Source organism: Typopeltis vanoorti, chromosome 5 (assembly GCF_054136105.1).
Source record: "Typopeltis vanoorti isolate ZY-2024b chromosome 5, IOZ_Tvanoo_1.0, whole genome shotgun sequence".
Lineage (NCBI taxonomy): Eukaryota > Metazoa > Arthropoda > Arachnida > Uropygi > Thelyphonidae > Typopeltis > Typopeltis vanoorti.
In genome coordinates this window covers 154,404,522-154,429,801 of record NC_143553.1, presented here as the reverse complement: position 1 = coordinate 154,429,801, position 25,280 = coordinate 154,404,522, and the positions used below count along the sequence as shown (strand labels likewise).

At 35.8% G+C, this 25,280-nt stretch overlaps 1 protein-coding gene across 1 annotated transcript in view; it reads left to right on the top strand.

The window, feature by feature from the left end:
- LOC150106957 (uncharacterized) overlaps positions 1-23,275 on the top strand; it is an 85,621-nt gene extending 62,346 nt beyond the window's left edge. The window contains exons 4-5 of the mRNA XM_090392845.1: positions 4,803-5,041; positions 22,602-23,275. Coding sequence (XP_090248971.1) covers positions 4,803-5,041; positions 22,602-23,183 — 821 coding nt within the window. The 3' untranslated portion in view covers positions 23,184-23,275. The remainder of the gene's footprint in view (positions 1-4,802; positions 5,042-22,601) is intronic.
- Positions 23,276-25,280: the final 2,005 nt, after the last annotated feature.

The window sequence follows — 25,280 nt, the reverse complement described above, 5'->3', positions numbered from 1 at the left end:
AAGAAAAGAAAATGTTGTAATAAAGCTGAATGTGAGAATTACAGAGGAATTTCTCTGCTGAGTGTTCCAGGTGAGATTTTTGCAAGCATACTTGAAAAGAGTTTGAAAAAGATTATGGAAGAGATGCTTGGAGAAGAACAAGCAGGGTTCAGGCCGACTAGAGGTTATCAAGATCAGATTTTCACTTTGAGACAGTTGAGAAATCATGGGAATATCACAAGGATCTGTACTTCAGTTTTGTAGATCTGAAAAAGGCATATGGCTGGATGCCCAGAGAAAAGCATTTAAAAACACTTCAGTTATATTGGGTCAATGGAACATTATACATAGCAATCCATAGGCTATATTTAAATTGTCAGTCAGCAGTTGGAATTGAAGGAAATACAGGAAGATGGTTTGTTGTAAAATTAGGGGTAAGACAAGGATGCACATTCTCTCAACTCTTATTCATGATCTATATGGATCACATTATAAAAGAAATTGGCATTAGACCTGGTATTGGAATTAGAAGAGATGTCAACGTTAGCTCTTTCCTTTATGCAGATGATGATGTACTCCTAACACATCCAGTGCAAGTCTCCAGAATTCTTTAACTAAATTGAATAACAGCCGTAACAAATTTGGTATGAAAATCTGCAATAAAAAGACCAAAACTATGAAAATAGGCAGGAACATAGAAAACTTCAGATACATTCATTGAGAATGTGATCCTATAAAACAAGTGAAATATTTGAGCTATTAAGCACAGTTTTTATTGAAGATGGCAGGTTAAATCTGGAAATAGACAACAGAATGAGCAAAGGTGGTACTGTGAGTAACCAGCTGAATAAATTTATATGGAATAAGAGAGAAATTAGCTGAAACACCAAACTGGCAGTGTACAAGACTAAAATCAGTTTTAAGTTTTGGATCTAAGAGTTGGGATAGAAATAAATCATTTGATCAAATACTAGAGCCATAGATATGAGATTTCTGAGAAAAATTAGGAGAGCGAATCAATGGCAGAATGATATTAAAAATGAAGATATTAGAAAGCAACTTGATATTAGCGTTCAAGAATGTGTCAGCAGAGCTAATCTAAGGTGGTATGGTTACTTAAATAGGTGAGGAAGGATTGAGCAAAACAGGTGTTTATTGTCAAAATGGCAGGAAAGAGACCCAGAGGAAGACCAAGGTCTAGGTGGATTGATTCAGTTAGAACTGCCTTAGATGAATGAAATGTTAGATATGACAGTATAGGAGCGCTTAAAAGTAATAGACTATGGAGGAAAATTATGGATAGGAGATTAATGATAATGTGAACTTAATTATGTAGTGCTCTCGTAGTAACCTAACACCCTTTGGAGTATATATCAGAAAATTGATGATGATATGCACTATCTACCAATAATTGTCTGGACACCCCTTTTATTTGAAGTTATGGAATATTCCAGGTTTGTTAATAACATACAAACCAGTGTACAGATAATAGGAAGCAGTATTTAAACTGCTTCCTACTATTTCAACTACTTCCTAAGCGGCATTGCTGCTCAACTGTAGCATCCAAAATCAGTGGTTGATGTGATCAACAAACGGGGACATTCTGGCATCACTAGTGCAGGAAAACACTTAGGGTGGCTGCCAAAAATGACTGAAGGGACAGGAGAATGTTAAACCAGGTGGCACACAAAAGCCAATTACAATTGGCACAGATCATCCATGATGAGTTCCAGAGCACCAGTAATTCGTACAGTATTAGTGCTCACCACTAATATTGTACGAAAAGAACTTCATTTACTAGGTTTCGATGGAAGAGCAGCTGCACACAAGCCAAACTTAACAACAACGAACAGGGCAGCTAGTCTGGCTTGGTGCAAAGGCATGTGAACTGGACAATTAACCAGTGAAAAACAGTACTCTGGAGTGATGAATCAAGGTTCAACCGTTTCCAGTCTGATAGCAGAGTATGGGTGTGGAGGTAGCCTGAAATAATTACAGCCATTAATATTCAATCATTAACAGATTGTGTGTGTGGTTTTTATATATAGCTTTATTATGTTTTTGAAATCTGATTTTTCTCTAGTTTTCTTACTGAAGATAATTCAAAGAATGAAGGCATTTCATGATATATTTTCATCATATAGTCTGTTACATCAGTAACAGACTATATGATGAAATGTTTTCAGAATGACAAATTTTCAGTTTCATGATTATTATTTTTTAACTATTTTACTTCAAGCAGTCTTCAAAGCAGGTTTAAAGGGTTTTCTTGGAAATACTGTCAAAATTAATGGAAGTAGATTTCATTCTTTAGGACTTCACATATTTTTTTTTAGAATACTACAGAAGGAATATAGCTGAAGAAATAAATAAATGGACATGAGAATAAAGTACTATTCAAGTAGAGACATTTCATTTCTGAAACTGCTATCCAGTTTGTGGTTTTCTGTTAGATGTGATGGAGATTTGGAGTAAATCATATGGTCACTCCTGACATTTACCAAGACATTGATATCTGGCATAGAGGCTTCCCCCCCTCTCCCGTTAGTTCAGTGTATGTCATAGGCAATCCATAACAGGAATTTTTCCATGTCTCAGATGGACTCATTGGAACCTTCAGCTTCATGCTCTATATACATTGTAGTAACCAGCATTTATGGAAAAACCATCAGTGAATCTAAATCAGACTTAAAGTGTAGGTGCATAGGACTTGCCTCCTGCTTATGTGGGATTCAGAACTCCTTCTTCCTCACATGTGAGCTATTGAGTGCAGCTTCAGAAGCTGCACTCAATAGTTCATGTGAAGAAGCTCATGTAAGGAAAATCACTTCCCACTAGACCATGAACAGCCTATATGCCATTTAATCTTTCACCAGAAAGACATAAGAAAAATCTCATTAATCTGAATACCAATAAGTTCCTGGTCCAAATGGTTAACCCCCCAACACACACACACACCTGTTCTTCCAAAGATTTGCATCGCAAAATTAACATCTCTTATTATCATCTATTCAAGTTGTTTACACGCATATCTAATAGATATGAGTCTATCTAATAGAATACTTAAATCTTGCCCATACTTTTAAAGAAGTCTGTCAAGAAACTGTTGTCCCACTGACCTCACTTCAGTCCTCTCAAAAAAGGTTGTCATCATCAGCTAATTTCTTTCCTACTTGGGAGGCCACCAATTAATTAGTGATTAGCAGTGTATTATACTGTATATTTGACCATTTTTCATTCGGCTACGGCTCTCTTAGCCAGTTTTCTCACTTTAACCACCTTTGAACATGAGCAATGGAGATTTGGAGTAAAGCATATGGTCACTCCTGACATTTACCAAGACATTGATATCTGGCATAGAGGCTTTCCCCCCTCTCCCGTTAGTTCAGTGTATGTCATAGGTGGATTGTTCCCTCTCTTTGGACTGGACTTAGCCAACACCTAACCCCCTTTATACTGATGGCTTTCTGGTCCTGCTCGTGGTTTTGCTGAAGATAGTTTACTCCAGTCTTTGTCATTCAGCAATCATGCAGTACTCAAATGGTTCAGGCTGTGGAGGATCTCAAATCCAATGTTTTATGCAGTGATCTCCTTGCTGTTTATCAGTGGATTGAAATTAATTTGGCTGTGACTTTAACTATCAGGGCATGGTTCTGTTTCTCATAGGAGAGAATCCCCCCCACACACACACTTTTTTTATGGTATTCAGATCTCAGTCAGGATAAGATTTCTTTTCTAGGACTAACATATACCTCTTGTCCATAAGGTGCATAGGGTTGGGTGATTGGGAGGACTCTTCTGTTCAGACTACTTCTCACCTGTACAGCTTCTAATACTTCAACAATTTCGAGCCTATCTAACATCAAAATGCTCTTCTCACAGTTAGGGATGTGTTCAAGAAACTTCTCTTAAGGATGCTTGCAATGTCTAATAGCAGTCAGTATTTGTTTCTACATTATGCCTTTTTATAGGTATTTTTTGTGTGTTCTGCTCTAGTAAACTGACCCTCAACGTTCCTCCACAGGTTGTTCCAAAGAGCAGACTTTTCTATATTGTTTTTCACAAGGACTATGGCTGCTTGCCCATACACAACACTCTGGTGTTAAAGGTTGTTTTGTGATCTTGTATGTTTCATATTTAAAAATAAGTTATTTACTTTAACTAGCTATATAATAACAGCACATTCCATTTTTTTTTATTTTCCTACATAAATGTGGGATGCATAGCTGTGGGTTACATAATCTCATAGTAATTTATTGTACCTCCCCACAAAAATACTCTCAACTATTGGGTATTTATTTTGTAGAATATTTCTATTTATAGCCTTTCTTTTCTGCCTTAATTGCAGCACACACACTTGCATGTGATTCATATCTCTAGGTTATATGTTCTTGTGTAATCCATATCTACCCTTTTGTACCACCATATATAGAAATTCTATTGATTATTGGTTCTTTAATTTTGTCCGGTATATAGCTCTTTTGTTGAAGAGTATATTTTCCATGATTTCGGACATGTCTGTCTGATACACAAACCCAAAATTTCTTATGACCTGCCCTACAAGCAATTACAGCATGGGACAGTTCACTCCTGCATGTCATGTGTTATCAAAGTTAAAATTATCTAATACCTTATAAACCACAAGTTAGCAGTTTATTCAGTCTGGATAAGATTAAATTACAAAGTAGATGTAAATGTCTTTAACTATGACAAGTTTTTTCATGTAAAATCTTTTGTGTTTTTGGCAGTGTAGTGCTATCAAACCATTTTGATTTCTTTAAAAGGACCATTGATTTGGATCTTTCTAAATGTTTTTTTCATAGATATTGTGCATATGTTGTTAAAAGCTGGTAGTGACATCAATCATCAAGATAATGAAGGTCATACACCTCTTATTTCTGCATGCATCTGGCATAATACACCAGTCATCCAGTATCTTCTTCAAAATGGAGCAGATGTCACGACTGTGGATTCATGTGGCAATAATGCTCTCTTCTATGCCTGTAGTTCCCTATGCATTCCAAAACAAATGGTAGAACTTTTGGTGATGCATGGAGCTCAAGTAAGTGGCAAAATTATCCTAACATAATTTGACTACATTACCACATCAAATTATAATTACTTTATTTTTAAATTTACAAATTTCTACAGGTCTGTTATTTTTTCAGCTACTACTCACTACTTTTTTTATATCTCAAAGAGCATTTATGCATAGGTTCTCTATTCTCATGTCAGATGATTTCATTGCCTCTTGTTGAAAGCACTATCCTGCTTTTTTGGGGGGACTTTGAAGTGGCTTGGAGGTGAGAGAAAGCTAGATCATCATTTCCATAGCAGTCAAAATAAAGACTAAGTATTGCTTGATATAATGCCCCATTGACACCATATAACTGCAGCGTATTGAATAGCTTCTCTTGGCACCTTGTCATATGCCTTTTCCAAATCGACAAAACTTAAATACAGATCTTTGTTATATTCCTATGCTTTCTCGACTATTTGTCGTAACGTGAAGATATGATCCTGACAGCCTCTATTTAGCCTGAATCCAGCTTGTTCTTCACCAAGCTTTTCTCCCACAATTCTCAACCGTTTCTCAAGTATACTTGCATAGATCTTGCCAGGAATACTCAGTAGGGAAATACCTCTGTAATTCTCACATTCAGTTTTATTTCACTTTTTATATATGGGTACTGAGAGCTCTACTCCAATCATCGGGAATTTGTCCCTCTGTCCAGGCTTTCTGCACTATGCAGTGCAGCCACTGTAAGACTCTTATACCACCATACTTCAGCATTTCTGGTTGAATATCATCTACTCCTGCTGCCTTTCCCCATTTCAAGCCTTTGATGGCTTTTTCTACTTCAAGTATGGATATGTATTCCTGACTGCATGCCTGGTCAGTGTTTTTTACCACTGTGCTGTCATCACTGCTTGTTTCATTTAACAGTTTTTCAAAGTAATTACTCTATACTTCAAGGATATCTTTTTCTCCTGTTTTCATGTCACCTTTATCATCTCTAACTCATTTTACAGCACTCTTTCTTCCATTCCTAAGCTTCAACAACCTCCAGAATATTTTGCCGCCACCTTGATATTTATTTTCTAGATTCTTGCCAAAGTCTTCCCATGACTTTGGTTTAGCTAGTTTTACACAGTGTTTAGCATTCTTGCATTTGTCTCTATATTCTCTAAGAGCACAAGCTGACTTATTTGACAGGAACTTTTGATATGCTTTCTTCTTTTCCTTCACTGCCTCTTTAACTTCCTGTGTCCACCATGGAGTTCTAATTTTTCTATCCTTGCAGACAGTCTCACTACATGTCTCTCTGGCTGAATCAATCAGGGTTTTCTTCAAGGCTTGCCACTGAATCTCTAAGGTTTGGTTACTGTTCTCAAACTCTTTCATTTTTTCTTCAATAAACTTTGTGTATTTCAGTCTACAGTTCACATCTGAGAGCTGCTCAACTTATTCGCTTTAAAACTTTCTTATATGTTATTCTTTTCAATATGAAATTCAATTTTATCCTGCTCAAGACTAAATAGTGATCACTTCCAATTTCAAATCCTCTGTACACTCTGGTGTCCTGCACCAGGGAGAAAACATCACTATCAACAATAACATAGTCAATGAGACTTCTTATTCCTTGCCTCTTCTCTCCATGTGAATTTGTGCATGTTTTTATGTTGAAACATTGTGTTAGTAATAACCAATCCATGTCCTGAGCAGAAATCCAACAAATATTTGCCATTATTATTTAGATCTATTTAGATCTATTTAGATCCCCAACAAGGATCAACTTTTCCTTTTGCATTGTGTCAGTTGCTTTTTCTAAAGCCTTAAAAAATTCCTCTACTTCTACCTTAGTAGAACCTTCTGTGGGACCATAGGCACAAATAAGTCTCATTGTCCAGTTCCCCATTCTCATATTTGCCCACATTACTCTACTTGAGACTGACTGCCATTCAAGAAGATTAGCCTCATATTTTGTGTTGAATACTATGGCTACTCCTTCTTCTTTTCCTTGATTGTCATTGCCTGAATATAACATTTTGTATTTATTACTCAGAAAGATCTCGCCAGTTTTGGTCTTTTTTGTTTCAGTCACACCTATTATGTCGATCTGGTACTTATCTAATTCCTCAGCTAGCTCCATTTTTTTGCCATTCAGGCTTCTTATGTTGATAGTACCAATCTTTAACTCTGGTGATGTTGAGTTGGGGTTTGTTTTCAGATTTGTTCCAGTAGCTGACTTTTCGCTGTTCGCCCTGGTTCCCTGGCGAAAACAACGGGGGTCTTGTTTAACCGGGTGACGCCCCAGCCAGCATGAAATTTTGTCATGTTGTACCATCATTTTTTTTTTTTTTTTTCATTTTTACCATCATTTTACTTAAGTCACCAGTTGATATTGTTCTGCTTTATCAAGTCTCTTGCATCTAAATTTCTTCACTAACTCACAGGCTTCCAAAACACAAATAATAAAACGTCTACATTACCTTCACATGATTTCTTAATGGGTCTGCTGGCTGATGCTGTCGTGGAAGCACCTGAGACTCGATTCTTTGTTTGGACAACGTGCGGCGTTATATATCTGCTAAGTGGCTATCCTCGACATGGACTATGGTTACCTTCAATATCTGAGGACTACACGGGAACATTGAAGACTCAGCACCCGCTCGTAATGAAAGTTAGTTGCGTCGTGTTGGAACTCCGTCCGTAATTTCAGGGACTGCTCGATTCAAACTTCCCGCTGCGACGCATCCTCGCCCGCCGTTCAGTCTGGAACCAGCTACTTCAACCCTCTCCTTATGACCACGAGATCTCAGGAAAAAAAGCCTTGTTCCTCCTCCTGCAATCCCTTATATTACGCATCACATAGCGCCCCCTATCCTCTCCTGAAACACCTTGTGCAGTGCTATCTTAGTCTCAAACTCTGAATGAAGTCAGCACTTTTTCTGCAGCAGGAAATCACGTGACTATTGTTATGCACACCTGCTCCTAGTAGCACACAGCCTCAAGCGCTTACACTAACACGTACCAAACCTTTGGACCCACTCTTACATTTAGCTCAGTAGAATATTTAAGTTAATTTTAGTTACACTGTACAATACTAAATCCTGGCATAAAAAAATTATAAATAATATAATATAATTTCAAATCTGTTATGCATCTTTAATTTTATAAGCTAGTTTATTATCTTTATATTTCACACTTTAAACACAATATTATCTGAATTTTATCAAATGCAAGTATTTTCTACTATGAACAATTCAATATTCTAAGTTGTACTTGTTGAAATCTGAATGATCTACTGAAACGAAGTCACAAGACCATTGAGAGTTCAACAAGCACTAATTACAATCAACATGCAATGAGTTCTCTGGCTGATTTTACACACACACACACACACACACACACACACACACACACACACACACAGAGATAAATCTCCCCTATGCATAAGCCCCAATACCTATGAAATGGCAGTGTTGTTTATGGGCAAGTGGACAAACAGAAGTTAGACAGAAGAAAGGAATTTGTTTCTTCAGGAGAGGAGGGTTATTGCCATTGGGAAAGACTATTCCAAAGAGCAAAGGCATAGGAATGAAGGAAGAGGGTAGTAAGTAAAAAGGCTGATAAAGAAGCCGAACTCTTTGCTGTCATCAGTGACTTAATGCATTGTCCATGAACCCACCAGAGTTCCAGATAATTATTTTCATTTTCTCAACACTTTGGGCTTTTTTCTTAACTAGTCCTCCTCCCCCTTCTCTCTCTCTAAATGCACCATTGATGTTAAATCTTCTCTTAACAAGTCTGGCCATAACTTTGTCCATGTCTCCTTTGTTACAGATCAATCTCCTCCCAATCATTAACATTCTCATTTCCTGTGGGACTTTTATGGATCATTTCCATGCGTGGATTATATCCTAGCACCTGCTCCTCAAATTATTCTCACTGTGATGACTTCTTATATTACCCACTCCACTCAAAATCCTCAACCTTTATCCAAACCCTGGTTCTCCAATAACTGTGCCAAAGCACCACACTAAAAATGCAACATATACTCCAGTATATGACTTCAGTCAAAACTCCAGCCTCTCATTCAGCCTACACTATAGCTTGTAGCAACTGCAAAAAGAAGAAAAGAAAAAAAGTCAGTTTTCAAGGAAAACTTTGTAAGGGACGAATGCCCCAAGCTTATGCCATGTCCTAATAGCACTTGTCTTCTGGTCACTTGCCAAGGCTGTAGGATGCAACTTTTGACCTTCCATTTTTTTTGCCTCTCTCACATCCTGATAGTACAATGGCAATATCTCCCAAAGAAAAGGTAGATCTCTTGGCATCAATTTTTTCCCTCCAACTTTTGCATAGACAACCACGGCAGAACTCCTCCTACCATTACTCAAAGTACTACATATGCGTCCTCTGAAATTTCATCAGAAAGACAGAAAAGTCCTCAGCAGCAGCCTTGATAAGTCTCATGGCCCTGGTATTCCTCCAGTTGTACTTAAAAGGTTGTGCTGCAGAACACACCTTTTCTAGATTGTTTTGTCATCATCATCAAATTCCTGCCATGTACCCTCAAGGGGTGTACAGGATATGATAGTACTACATGAAAAAAATTACATCATTACTAACTTCCTATCTACAATTTTCTTCCAAATCAGTCTGTTACTTGTCAAGACTCCAATATTATCAGATCTTATATTTCTGTCGCCTAAGGCACTTTGTACCGTATCAATCCACTTATATCTTCGCCTTCCTCTGGGTCGTTTTCCTGCCAGCCTGGCAGAGAATGCTTGTTTTGCTAATCTTTCTTCACCCATTCTGTTTAAGTCACCGTACTACCTGAGATTAGCTCTGCTAATGAATTCCTGGATGCTGACAATGTCAAGTTCTTTCCTAATATCCTCATTTTTAATATGATATTGCCATTGATGCCATCTGTTCACGTCTATAATCTTTCTCAGGACTCTCATATCTGCTGTCTCTAGTCTTTGGTCAAGTGTTTTACTTCTGACCCAGCTCTCAAATCCATAAGTTGAAACTGGTTTGAACACTGTCTTGTATACAGCTAATTTAGTGTTCCGACTAATTTCTCTCTTATTCCATATGTTATTCAGTTGACTTCCCACCATACCAGCTTTGCTGATTCTGTTGTCTATTTCTATATTTAATTTGCCAACTTCACTAAAAGTCATGCCTAAGTAGTTGAAATGTTTTACTTGTTCCACAGTTTCTCCATTCACAACACAGTTGACATTTTCAATGATTCTGCCTATTTTCATTGTCTTTGTCTTTTTATTGCTGACCTTCATACCATATCTATTACAACAGCTATTCAATTTAGTCAAAGAATCTTGCAGACTTGTAGCAGATTTATTCAGAAGTATAACATCATCTGCAGAAAGCAAAGAGCTGACATTAACATCTCCAATTTTGATATCATGTTTAATACCACTTTCCTTCATAATGTGATCCATATAGATAATGAATAACAGAGGGGATAATGTACATCCTTGTCTCACACCAGTTTTAACATTAAACCATCTTCCTGTACTTCCTTCAATTCTAAGTGCCGACTTACAACTCAAATAATGACTAAGTATTGCTTGATATAATGTCCCATTGACACCATATAACTGTAGTGTATTGAATAGCTTCTCTCTTGGCGCCTTGTCATATGCCTTTTCCAAATCGACAAAACTTAAATACAGATCTTTGTTATATTCCCATGCTTTCTCGACTATTTGTCATAAAGTGAACATCTGATCCTGATAGCCTCTATTTGGCCTGAATCAGCTTGTTCTTCACCAAGCTTTTCTTCCACAATTCTTCTCAACCGTTTCTCAAGTATACTTGCATAGATCTTGCCAGGAGCACTCAGTAGGGAAATACCTCTAATTCTCACATTCAGTTTTATTTCCCTTTTTATATATGAGTACTATGAGAGCTCTATTCCAATCATCAGGAATTCGTCCCTCTGTCCAGGCTTTCTGAACTATGCAGTGCAGCCACTGTAAGACTCTTATACCATACGCAGCCAAAAAAGGGGATGAAAGTCAGCTAATCAAACTATTTCTCTGAACTTGCTACTCTCAAAAATAGTGGAAAAGGTCATCAGTAGGTAAGTCTCCAAGTAGTACTCCACTATTTGGAGACTTGCACACACCTTTGGTTGGAAGCCATGGAAAAGTTCAGAGAAACTCAAGTGGTTGCTCTTGATGATTCCAGTGCATTTGATAGTCTGGCATCATAGCCTTCTTACCAAGCTACCATCATATGATATTCTTCCTTGATTTTGCAGATGAATTCCCAGCTTCCTTTCTTGCCATTCACTGTGGGTTATGGTGGATTTTTTTTTTCATCAAATTTCTCAATTAATGCTGGTGTACCTGAGCTCAGTACTGTCATCTAAAAAAAAAAAAAAAAAAAAAAAAAAAAACCAGCTCTCAGTACTGCCTCTTCTCTGAGCAACTGCTCTCATTATAGAAATCCCAAATCTGCTCTCCCCTTATAATACTGTCACATTTTCAGATGCAACTATTAACATCATTCCTCTTCAAACTTTGTTGTACTGCCAGTCAGTTTCTTGCTGGCCCTATTGCCTGAGTAGTTAGTGCTTACTCTCCAATAGGCCATGGATTTGAATTTCAAATGATTTTGAATACCTTTAGGTGTTATACGAAGTCTATTGCTTAGTGAAAGGCCTAATATCTTGCTTTTTTTGAGGCAGTTTGCTTTAAGTTGAGTATTTGGTTTCCAGAGTATGGTTCCTGAATTACATTAACCTGTATCATATTGACAGTATTAATGCATGGTAGGCATACAACTTTTAATGAACAGGATTTGGGTCAAAGCTGTATAACTGAGAGGAGACCTCCACATAGCCTTTAAAGGAATGCGGAGAACCGACCAGGGCTTCTGACCTAATGTCCAATCCCCACTTTCTCTTGGTGCACCCTGTTGGGTATCTACTTGGATACTGAACGAACGAGGATGGGCTGACAATTTGGGATTTAGCTGACCAAATTGTATTCTTATTGGTTAAACCAAAATAAAAAAATGATGGTACAACATGACAAATTTCATGCCGGCTGGGGCGTCGCCCGGTTAAACAAAGCCCCCGCTGTTTTCACCAGGGAACCAGGGTGAACAGCGAAAAGTCAGCTACTGGAACAAATCTGAAAACACACCCCAACTCAACATCACCAGAGTTAAAGATCGGTACTATCAACATAAGAAGCCTGAATGGCAAAGAAATGGAGCTAGCTGAGGAATTAGATAAGTACCAGATAGACATAATAGGGGTGACTGAAACAAAAAGACAAAAACTGGTGAGATCTTTCTGAGCAATAAATACAAAATGTTATATTCAGGCAATGACAATCAAGGAAAAGAAGAAGGAGTAGCCATAGTATTCCACACAAAATACGAGGCTAATCTTCTTGAATGGCAGGCAGTCTCAAGTACAGTAATGTGGATAAATATGAGAATGGGGAACTGGACAATGAGACTTATTTGCGCCTATGGTCCCACAGAAGGTTCTACTAAGGTAGAAGTGGAGGAATTTTTCGATGCTTTAGAAAAAGCAACTGACACAATGAAAAAGGAAAAGTTGGTCCTTGTTGGGGATCTAAATAGCAGAGTAGGAAATGATTGTGAGACATACAAAAATATTTTGGGAAAATTTCGAGAAAAGAGCAAAGCTAATAATAATGGCAAATATTTGTTGGATTTCTGCTCAGGACATGGACTGGTTATTACTAACACCATGTTCCAACATAAAAATGTGCACAGATTCACATGGAGAGAAGAGGCAAGGAATAAGAAGTCTCATTGACTATGTTATTGTTGATAGTGATGTTTTCTCCCTGGTGCAGGACACCAGAGTGTACAGAGGATTTGAAATTGGAAGTGATCACTATTTAGTCTTGAGCAGGATAAAATTGAATTTCATATTGAAAAGAATAACATGTAAGAAAGTTTTAAAGCGAATAAAAGTTGAGCAGCTCTCAGATGTGAACTGTAGACTAAAATACACAAAGTTTATTGAAGAAAAAATGAAAGTGTTTGAGAACAGGAATCAAACCTTGGAGACTAAATGGCAACCCTTGAGGAAAGCCCTGATTGATTCAGCTAGAGAGGCATGTGGTGAAGTTGTCTGCAGGGATAGAAAAATTAGAACTCCATGGTGGACACAGGAAGTTAAAGAGGCAGTGAAGGAAAAAAAGAAAGCATAGCAAAAGTTCCTGCCAAATAAGTCAGCTTGTGCTCTTTGAGAATACAGAGACAAATGCAAGAATGCTAAACACTGTGTAAAACTAGCTAAAAAAAAGTCATGGGAGGACTTTGGCAAGAACATAGAAAATAAATATCAAGAAGGTGGTAAGATATTCTGGAGGTTGTTGAAGAAGCTTAGGAATGGAGGAAAGAGTGCTGTAAAAGAAGTTGGAGATGATAAAGGTGACATGAAAATGGAAGAAAAAGATATCCTTGAAGTATAGAGTAATTACTTTGAAAAACTGCTAAATGTAACAAGCAGTGATGACAGCACAGTGGTAAAAAAAAACACTGACCAGGCATGCAGTCAGGAATACATATCCATATTTGAGGTAGAAAAAGCCATCAAAGGCTTAAAATGTGGAAAGGCAGCAGGAGTAGATGATATTCGGCAAGAAATGCTGAAGTATGGTGGTATAAAAGTCTTACAGTGGCTGCACTGCATAGTGCAGAAAGCCTGGACAGAGGGTGACGAATTCCCGATGATTGGAGTAGAGCTCTCATAGTACCCATATATAAAAAGTGAAATAAAACTGAATGTGAGAATCACAGAGGTATTTCCCTACTAAGTGTTCCTGGCAAGATCTATGCAAGTATACGTGAGAAACGATTGAGAAGAATTGTGGAAGAAAAGCTGTGTGAAGAACAAGCTGGATTCAGGCCAAATAGAGGCTGTCAGGATCAGATCTTCACTTTACGACAAATAGTCGAGAAAACATGGGAATATAACAAAGATCTGTATTTAAGTTTTGTCGATTTGGAAAAGGCATATGACAAGGTGCCAAGAGAGAAGCTATTCAATATGCTACAGTTATATGGTGTCAATGGGGCATTATATCAAGCAATACTTAGTCTTTATTTGAGTTGTAAGTGAGCAGTTAGAATTGAAGGAAGTACAGGAAGATGGTTTAATGTTAAATCTGGTGTGAGACAAGGATGTACATTATCCCCTCTGTTATTCATTATCTATATGGATCACATTATGAAGGAAAGTGGTATTAAACATGATATCAAAATTGGAGGTGTTAATGTCAGCTCTTTGCTTTCTGCAGATGATGTTATACTTCTGAATAAATCCGCTTCAAGTCTGCAAGATTCTCTGACTAAATAGAATAACTGTTGTAATAGATATGGTATGAAGGTCAGCAATAAAAAGACAAAGACAATGAAAATAGGCAGAATCATTGAAAATGTCAACTGTGTTGTGAATGTGGAACAAGTAAAACATTTCAGCTACTTACGCACGATTTTTAGTGAAGATGGTAAATTCAATATAGAAATAGACAACAGAATCATGGTATGGTAGGTAGTCAATTGAATAAATTCATATGGAATAAGAGAGAAATTAGTCGGAACACTAAATTAGCTGTATACAAGACAGTGTTCAAACCAGTTTCAACTTATGGATCTGAGAGCTGGGTCAGAAGTAAAACACTTGACCAAAGACTAGAGACTGCAGAAATGAGAGTCCTCAGAAAGATTAGAGGCGTGAACAGATGGCATCAATGGAAATATCATATTAAAAACGAGGATATTAGGAAAGAACTTGGCATTGTCAGCATCCAGGAATGCGTTAGCAGAGCTAATCTCAGGTGGTATGGTCACTTAAATAGAATGGGCGAAAAAAGATTAGCAAAACAAGTGTTCCCTGCCAGGTTGGCAGGAAAACGACCCAGAGGAGGACCGAGATATAGGTGGATTGGTACGGTACGAAGTGCCTTAGACGATAGAAATATAAGATCTGATAATGGTGTAGTCTTGACAAGTAACAGACTGATTTGGAAGAAAATTTTAGATAGGAAGTTAGTAATGATGTAATTTTTTCATGTAGTACTATCATATCCTGTATGTCCCTTGAGGGTACTTGGCAGGAATTTGATGATGATGATTCATGTAAAACAAAAGTTTTCTATAGGCTCCTAACAAGGCCCATCAATTCAAGCCGTCATTCTTTTTCTCCTCTGTTCCTTGGAGCGATCATTCTCCTTTAGTTTTTTTTTTTTTCCTTCACAAGAACAACTCTTAAAAAAAAAATAAATTCCTACTGTTATACACATACATTACTTGCTATGCTGTAGAACAGGGATTCTCAAACTTTTTAAAATTTTGTACCACTTAAATAAGAATCAAAAAATATATGTACCACTATAAAATACTGTTTCAAAATAAATATTAAATATGAAAACCCTTATGACACGCGAATGAGACTTCATCCGAAAATTCACGTAAAACTGCAATAAAATTTATTTGTTTCGTTTTATTCGATTTGCCAAGCTAAATTCTTGGAACAGTCTACTCGTTACAATCTTAAAATACATTTTTCTGAACATTTATTTATATATTTTGTGTAAAAATTGTACCATCAAAAATAGCGTAATGTACCATTAGTGGTGCATGTACCGCAATTTGAGAAATGAAGCAGTCGAACAGGAGTTCTCAACCTTTTCCAGTGGCGTACCACTATATTTAATTCAGGATATTAGATGTACTAGTAATCAATTTATTCTGGAAAAGCATGATTTGTTGGTCCCAGGGGCAAAATAACCATTTCTGTAAAAACTAGCGATTTTAGTTATTTAGTTTTTTATTCAGATATTTATTGGATAAAATACAGATACTCTTCAAATCTATTCAATGGATTGTTCTGTAAAATGTGCAATTTTTAGAAATTAAAATAATAATGAGTGAATATATAAAACAAATTTTGACAAACATATTCGTGATAATGGTACTCCAGTTCTCAAATAAACTTACAATCAGTACAAGCTATAAATATAACATATTTAAAATTACAGAACTAACATTCTTGTTTCAGTGGGAAGGTTGTGCTTGTTTAGCTAAACACAGCTTCTTAATGTCTGGTTTCAATTCACTTAATATGAGTCTTAAATCAGGTTCAACATTCAACTTATTCATGTACTTGTTTTTGATGTAAATGAGAGTTGAAAACCCACATTCACAAAGGTAAGTAGTTGCAAACACCAACAGAAATTTTACAGCTTTTTTCTGAGATCATTGAATATTCATTTCTTCTTACCAACCAGAAGTCTGTTAAATCCATCCTCTTGATTGTTTTGCCTGAGACTTCCGTCGCAGGAGAGCTCAATCAGTTCATCTTTCTCAGAAGGAGTTAACGTTTCTGGTAAGGTATCATCAATGGAAAACGGCTCTCTGATCCAAAATTCTGAAGCCAGGTTTTCAGGGAAGTATTCCTTGAAATCTGTGATTAGACTCCCAAGATGCTTCTTTATATTCACTGCCAGTTCACTATGAAGAAGAATTTTATTCTCAGTTAAGAAAGCATCCAACAATGGAAAGGAACATGTGTTTTCACTATCAATTTCTTTAATGATGAAGCAAAGTTTTTTCCTAAGAGCCGCAGTTTTATCCTGTACCAAGAATAAGGAAGTACCTGCACCCTGCAAGCTCATGTTCAGCTGGTTGAGGATGCAAAATAAATCTGCCAGGTAAGCCACAGTTCATCAGTGAAATAATTCAAGTCTGAGGTTTTCAGAAAGAAACATCTGCACTTCTGAATGAAGTTCAAACAGGCGGCTCAATACATTTCCCCTTGACAGCCACCTAACTTCGGTGTGAAGTAAAAGAGAATCATGTTCAGCACCCATTTCATTGCACAAAATGGAAAATAGTTGTGAATTCATAGCTTTGGACTTAATGAAGTTAACAATTCTCACACTTTCATTCAAAACTGTCTTCAGAGCAACAGGCATATTTCTTGCGGCTAAAGCCTCACAATGAATGCTACAATGTATAAATTTTGCTTGTGGAGCTACTTTAATTTTTGTAACAACGCCACTGTGTTTCCCAATCGTTGCACATGCTTCATCAGAACAAATGCCAACACATTTATTCCATTCTATATCATTCATTTTCATAAATTGATCTAATTTTGAAAATATTTCATTTGAGGTTGTTCGAGCAGGCAGTGGTTCAGAAAACAAGAACTCTTCCTTCACTGTTTTCCCATCTATAAATCTTGTATACATAAGAAGATGGGCCATGCTGGTAATGTCAGTAGTTTCATCCAATTTTATGGAAAAATATGTACTAGCCTGAACTTTTTCTATTAACTGCTCCTTAACATTTGAAGACAAATCTGAAATTCTTTGTGATACGGTGTCATTGGATAATGGAATCATTTCAAGTTGTTTTGCTGCCTTTTTGCCCAAAATTATTCTAACCATATCTGTGGCTGCTGGTAATATTAATGACTCTCCGGTCGTGTGAGCTTTTTCCTGCCTTAGCTATTCTTAAAGACTTCATAAGATGCCTCCAGAGCCTTCGTGTTAAATCCTGAAAATGAGGATATTTGTTTTTTCCTTGCTGACAAATCGGACAGTTTCCTCTGGAAATATTCCAAAGGTTTGTGTTATAAATCGCGATGCTTGGTTTCAAAATGACATTTAAGAAGGTAAGGCTTCATCGAATGTTTTGATAGTGTTTCATAAAAAATCTCGCACTGCGGAACAGGTGCGGTTTCTTCTCCAATATATGTGAAACCATATGATAAATAACTAAGATTATATTTATGTTCTGCTGTATGCGACTTTTTGTTGCATTCTTGTACAATGATGTCCTCCGTTGGTTGGTTAGGATTCGAAGTAGTGGCTCCTGGCAGAGAAGAATTATTTCCCCTGCTTTCACACATTTCTCCCTTCGATGTTTTTGAGGACCCACTCGTTAACCACTTATTCATGTTCCGGTTTGTATCCTCTGGCACAAACTACATATAAATATGACAATTTCACAAATAAAATCTCACATTCAAAGACAATAATCTAACACACTACTTTCTTAACTGTAACTGCGGCTCGCGGCTAAACAAACGACAATGGACAAACTGTTTCCTGATCAAATATATTCGTGTTACTTTCTGTCATTGTCATTTGATTAATACTTATTAAATTCAAATTGAACTTCCGTATTATTTTTGTATATTATTATACAAAAGTTTTTAATGATAATGTAAAACCTAATTGTTTTCATTTAGTTGCATGAAATATTTTAATTAAAACTGTTAAATATTTGTGCATAGATTTTTAATTCTCAACTCATGTTGCGAGCAAAAAAAATGTTAATTTACACTTTTATTTATACTCCGTTTTCGTACCACCTGGCAATGGCTCGTGTACCACTGTGGTACGCGTACCATAGGTTGAGAACCCCTGCTGTAGAATATTGTTTTAGATGCATACTGTTCTTTTGTTAAAGTTTTGCTGTGAATTTCCAGAAATCATAAACTTTCTCTTCATTATTTTTGATGCCAGCTTAACGTTTCACCTTGTTCCTGCATTCCTTTTTTTAAATTCATTATGATTGTATTGTCAACATCAAGAAGATAAAACATTCAGAAATTGAATATTGCCTACTATTTGGTTATTGCTTTCCAAAAAAAAAAAAATCAGAAAGTACAGTACATAAAGGAATAAAATACACACACACACACACACACTTGCATCAAATTATCATTGGATAGTAAAAAAAGCTTGTTCTTCAGTCCTCTGCTTCCTCACCACTTACTTATTACTCCCAGTTAATTATACAGGACTGTAGATTTTGCATGCACATATATATAACAATTTCCACAAAACAGTGTGGAAATTATTATATTAAAAATAAAAATTTTATTTTTAATAAAAATACTTTTTGTCAAATCTGAGTCACCTTGCTAAACAAGTTTGTGGTGCTTTCCTAAAATCATATATATGGGGCTTTTTTTCTAAATATAAGTTTACAGGAACTCGACCATCTCATTTCATAACACAACAAAATCGAAACATACCAGGCCTTTGAAGCTCCCGTTCTTTTACTTTTGACAAATGGATATTATATATATCAAATGGAAATAAAACATTAGACATTAAAGCAAAGGTGAAAATAAAGTTTAAAAATAGCTTCCATGCTGATGTTGCCATCTTCATGAGTTCGTTCCTTACTCTTCATGTCTGTTGCTAGATGTCTGCCTTTCAGGAACCAGGAACTGACATATGGTAAGAATTGAAAAACAGGCAGAGAAAGCCCAACCAGCTTGATAAGCATCATTGCTCACATTTATAGAGAAGCTCTTTTCAGTGTGATAATCAGGTTCATCTGGGAAAAGCCACACTCACATTCAGCAGTACAAATTGGGATGCTGTTGATGTTGTTTATTAACTGCAATAGTGCAGCAGGAATTCTTAGCCTCTTACACAAACTCTCCACTTCAGTCTCACCAAAAGTAATATTCTTTTCAGCACCATCTGGCCAACATTCTGGAATTTGCATCTCTTCTGCAGATAGAAAGCGATTTTCCATTCATTATTTCAAGTAGTCATAAAATTTTGTAGGATCAAGAGAACGATTCACATTTATTGATCGACTGGTTACCCTCTTCTCCAAAGTCACTCCTTTAAATTTCAGATTTTCAACTGCTGTTTTAAGGATACTTGTGACATAAGACTGAATGATAAATGCATGTAAACACAAAGATATTTAATTAACCAGATATTTCAGTCTGGAAATAGCAGACCATCCTCAGTGGTATTACAAGAACAGTTGTAAGATTACTCATTAATTTTTTTTTTTTTAAATCATGTCTCTACTTCAAAATATTCCGTTTCATACTTAGTGATATAACATCATGTGGCTTGTTCTATTTTAAACGATCTATTGTTTAAAATATTGAGCTTGTATTTTTTATAACTGTTCTTGTAATACCACTGAGGATGGTCTGCTATTTCCAGACCGAAATATCTGGTTAATTAAATATCTTTCTTGTGTTTACGTGCATTTATCATTCAGATTTTCAACTGCTTGTACAGCTTCACGATAAAAAGGTCTGCATTGACTTTCCTGTCTTCAGATAGCCGAATCTGCCTTGATATACTGCTATGAGCTTTGTAGAGTTTAATATCCCTTGCTTACAGTTCAATACTAAGCTCTGGCAATTCTTGGAGAGCATCACCCATCAATCCAAGATCCAAAACAAATTCAACACTTGTTATTTCCTCAAAATTCCTTCATACATTACTCTTTCAGACTTGTCTCTGTTTTCATCTTGTTTTGCTGTTGTAAAATGAGCCACAAGTGCTTCATAATCTTTCCACACTGCAGAAATACTTCTAAAACTAGAAGCCATCCAACGTGTACTTAAAATTCTTCCAATTTTGAAGATTTATTTGTCAAGAACTTCAGCTACTTTGCTAGTTCTCTGACATTTTTGGGTGACTGGTGATAGAGACAGTAAAGTTTGTCAACAAATGACTTGAAGTGTTTGATTTGTTTTGGGAAGTCTTTTTTTTACAACATCACCAACAGAGAGCTCAAGTCTATGGTTGGCACAATGCCAAACCAAAATGTGAGGATAACATTCCTTAATCAAAGCCACTACTTTTTTTTTTTTCATATCCAACATCACAGGTAATGGCAATAAGATTTTTCTTCAAATAATCATCATGAAATCCCAATTCATTAAGGGTATTCATCAAGCTATGGAAAATATCTTGTGCAGATATATTTTCTAACTCTACAATGTCAATAAAAATATTTGTGTGTTGCTCCATATCAGGTAGCATTGTGTTCACATATATTATTAATGATGACAACTGGCTAATTGTGTGCTTTCGTCAATCAAAAGGGAAATCCTACAGTTTGACTCTATTATTTTTTTAAAAAGGATTTTTTTCATTTCAGTTCCAATATGATTTGTTATATTCATACAAGCATTTGTAGAAGTAGAATTTGACCCATGTCACTGCCATTCAATTCTTGGAGGTCAATTTCTGATTCAAAGTTCATTGAAAGCCTGGGTTTTCTTTGCAACTTGATATGCTGTTCTGAAGATTACAAGTGACTTCTTTCTCATGTTCAAATGCCTTTGAATAAGCTACCTCCAGTCTTTGTTCTTTAGCAGATTCTATAATTTTAGCGTAATGTGATGTGAGCTGAACTGTTCTTATGATCGTGAATTTTTTTTATGTAGTAAAGTCATTTGCTCTTTTTTATTCATACCATAATGAGAAATTTGAATATTTGCCCATGGGTTTGAAATATTCATACCTTTCTACTCCCAAACTTGCGGCTTCCTTACATTTTTACAGCCAATGTTTTTAATCTTCACCAACAGCTATTCATTTTTATTGCAAAAATCAGCTTTGTGGTCTATAGTCCAACAGTTGGTCAGATCTTCTTGTGCGCCTTTACTCGTCGTTGTAGCAACTGTAGCAGCCACATGTTTTACCCCTCCAGTTTTGTATCGCTGTCCATCGGGTCTGTTTTTGCCCCATCATTATCACTAAACTTACTATTCTCTAGCTTTAACTTTTTAGTTGCGGGAGCGGAAGAGGAAAATTGTGTTATTTTACTATTCATCGCAGTACAACTTCCACGAAACACGTTAACCTCACTCACCCGCGTTGTAAAAGTGACTCTACTTGCATAGAGAAGTCTGCTTATATGCTTGTTCATATAGAAGTTCCACTTCCGGTAACTACCATAATTTCCGGCTGACTATTGATTCTAACTGAACCTCGAAGATCGAAAACTTCTATCTTCGAGATTCAGTGTCAACAAAACAAAATGGCAGCACTAGATTGGATGAACCAAAGATGACCCTTGATTTACATCGTCAACGACCATAATTGAGAATTTAAAATGAGGAAGTCCTAGTTTTGAAATACTTATAAAATATGTGTTTAGGGACCATTAAAGTCCTGAAAGTTTACCGGAACGTTCCAGCTGAAAAAAAAAGCCCTGCATATATATATACACCAATTTATCAGATGTGCCATCAGACATAGAATAGTTATTCAATTACAAAGCAGTATTTGTGCTTTAATAATGTTTTAAATGCGTGGAATATAATTAAATAAAGAAAACATCACCCTCACTGAATAATTGTCGATGCAAGAACATTATTGTGCTGATAATTTCTTCAAACCTTTTCTGTTTAATGTTGTTATTACATGTGAACCGAGAGAGAGAGAATGAATTTTTTTCTTTATGTAATAAAGAGAAGGAAATTATTTTCTTACAAACAGAAAATCATTGCTTGGTTAAGGATTTTAGCACTGCATATGTCCTTAAGTAATTCATCTACTAATTAACTGAGGTTAATTTATGGTTAATTTAAATCCCTGGTGTTCAACCTTATTTGCTTCTAGCTACGTATGGTGAAAGGCCAAGGGGAGTTTGACAGATTGGTAGTTAGTGTTGCAAATGTCTTTCTATAAAAATATACATAATTATATAAAGTAAAATTGTGTAAAAAAGAATTTTACATCAACTATGGTTGTGTATTATATTTACTATTAGGTTAAAGAATTTGTTACTTTATTTGCAGGTAAATATCTCCAACATTCATGGTTGTACACCCTTCTTAGCTGCTTTACAGGCAGTCAAGTATAGGAAAGCATATACAAGTTCTAGAAATGAAGATGAAGTGATCAATAGCTTATTACAACATAACTGCGATTTAAACTCCAATTGTATGAAAGACCAGTGCTCTCTACAACTTGCAGCTGAATTAAATCTGTCCACTTTAGTTGAACAGTATATTTATTGTGGTTGCGAACTGAATATCTGCGATAGTTATGGATTTACACCACTTTATCACGTAGCAAAAGCTGGGAACAGATATCTTGTGCAGTTGATGATATCTGTTGGCGTAAACTTTCAAAAACAACTATGGATGAAAAACAAAAGATACCTTTTGAGAATTAAAGATGAAGAATTAAAAGACTGGCTGGTAGCAAAATCAAAAGAGGTTCCAACATTAACCCAGTTATGCAGGACTAATTTCTGGAAACTATTTGGAAGTAAAGCAAGAATTATTATAGAAGATTTATCATTGCCATTACGGATTGCCAAATTTTTGAAATTGGAACTGTTTGATATAAAATCTGCTTGCATTAGGATTACTTAAAATTGTTTCCAAGTTTTGTCTTAAACTTTGTAAATAGAATTCTCTTCCATATCATTGAAATGTGTATAAAGCTCATCTGATTTTGAAAATTTCTCTGATATGAATATTCCATATGATTTCATTTATTTTTTTTAAATATTGGTTCCCCCATAAATGGTTGGAAACCAATAATATACCAATTATGTTGGTGGAACTGACTTTGAAATAGTCATAATTTTAAATATTATAAGTGGGGGGGATGTTTTCAAAGGAATAAAAAAAAAAAAAAGTCTTAATTTAAAATGATAGTGTTTGCATTAATTCGTGATCTACTAAAGTAATTGGAAAATATTAACACCTAGAAAACTGTTTAAAAATTTAGCCTAATTCTGAATATTCAACTTTCTTCACTAGACACTGTTTATCATCTCTCTGTGAATAACTATGTAAATCATTGAACATAAATTTTGATCCATTGGAATATACAGAATTGTCACCTTCAGTTGGTATTGATGTTGCTTTGTGTATCTCCTGTATATTGCATAGCCTAAGAGTAACTTGTAGAGGAAGATTATAGGTTTGATTTCTAACTAGAGGAACTTTTTCTAGGCCTGTTTTCAGCCACTTCTAGAGTTGGTCAATCTTTGTTAACAGAATAAGTTTTTCCTCACAGAATAACATAAAAAAAAAAAAAAAAAACTTGGATACTGTTAATCTTTAAACTAATGAGAGGTAGAGATGGTTTACACTGATTCTAGGAAGTAAGGGGGAAAAAGTGCCACTAGCTTCCCCTGAGGATTGAAAAAAAGGTATGTGTGCCATCAATTCCTGGTACGCATCCACATGAAGTATATAGGATATTGTGACAGTACTGCATAATGAAATCTGTGGGTACTGTCTTCATATCAACAGTTTAAAAACCTGTTGATATGAAGCTAGTAAAACTTCTAATTTTTTTTATCCTTGCAGATAACCCACCACACTTCCTTGGCTGAATCGAGGTTTTCTGTTGTTAGGTCTCCAAGGCTTAGTTCTTGTTTTCACTCTTTTGTTTCTTTTCTTCATGTCTAATATTTGATTTTGCAATGCACCTCTGAAAGCTTTAAAAAAAAAATTTTTTTTTTTTACATACTTTCTTTATCCATATGATAATCATTCACCATTTTGTTTAAAATAGGTAGATTCATTCTCATTTCAAATCTCTTGCTGCATACCCTGATATCTTAAAACTGTTGTGAGGATATCATTATTAATATAGTAAGACTTCTGTATGCAGAAAACATCTCTTGCATGTTAAATTTATACTGTGTTGGGCCAGTAGTATTAGTAATGACTGTCCATGTCCTGAACAGAAATCCAGCAAGTACTTATAATAGCTGAAGTTGATATATTATTTTGTTTTGTGTTTAATTTTTATTTTAAAAGGAATTTAATAGTTGGTAACATTCTGAAAAATAGATCAATTATAGTTGTCTATATTAAAAATTTATAGTGCCTAAGATGAAAGTGATACTAAAATATTTTCTTTCTTTCAAGAATAATTAGTCCTTAATATTGTTTATTTTTTTATTCAAGATGTTATTCCATACTGCTATGACACTCCATAACTTTAAGATTGAGAGAAGGTTTTGCACTTAGTTTCATAATAATATTGTTATTATTATGTGATACCTCCAAGGGACTCATCATGGAAGAGCACACAACTCATCATCTCCACTTCTTGATCCTCCAAGTACACATAATGAGACTACCACTACCAAAAATAGTGTTTTTTGGTCTGTAAATTGCATGTACTCCTGGCAGGTTTCCAGTACATGGGATGAAAAACATTTCCAGGTGTGTGTGTGGGGGGGGGATCTGCTACCTCTGTATGAGATCAGCTAACTCACCTTCAGTTGAAAAAGCCTACATAAAGATTCTCTTCTCAAAACAAGCATCGAATTCAGCATTATCACTGTTGATAATAAATCTTAATTCTGTCTACGAGAGGTTATGAAACTTATGTCTCTTTACTGGACAGGGAATTGGATGAGCAAATTTTTTCCTACTCTAGACAGTAAACATGGTTCTAGTATGAGCTGCTTCAAGCCACTGGTATGCAGAGTTGTATTTTGCCAG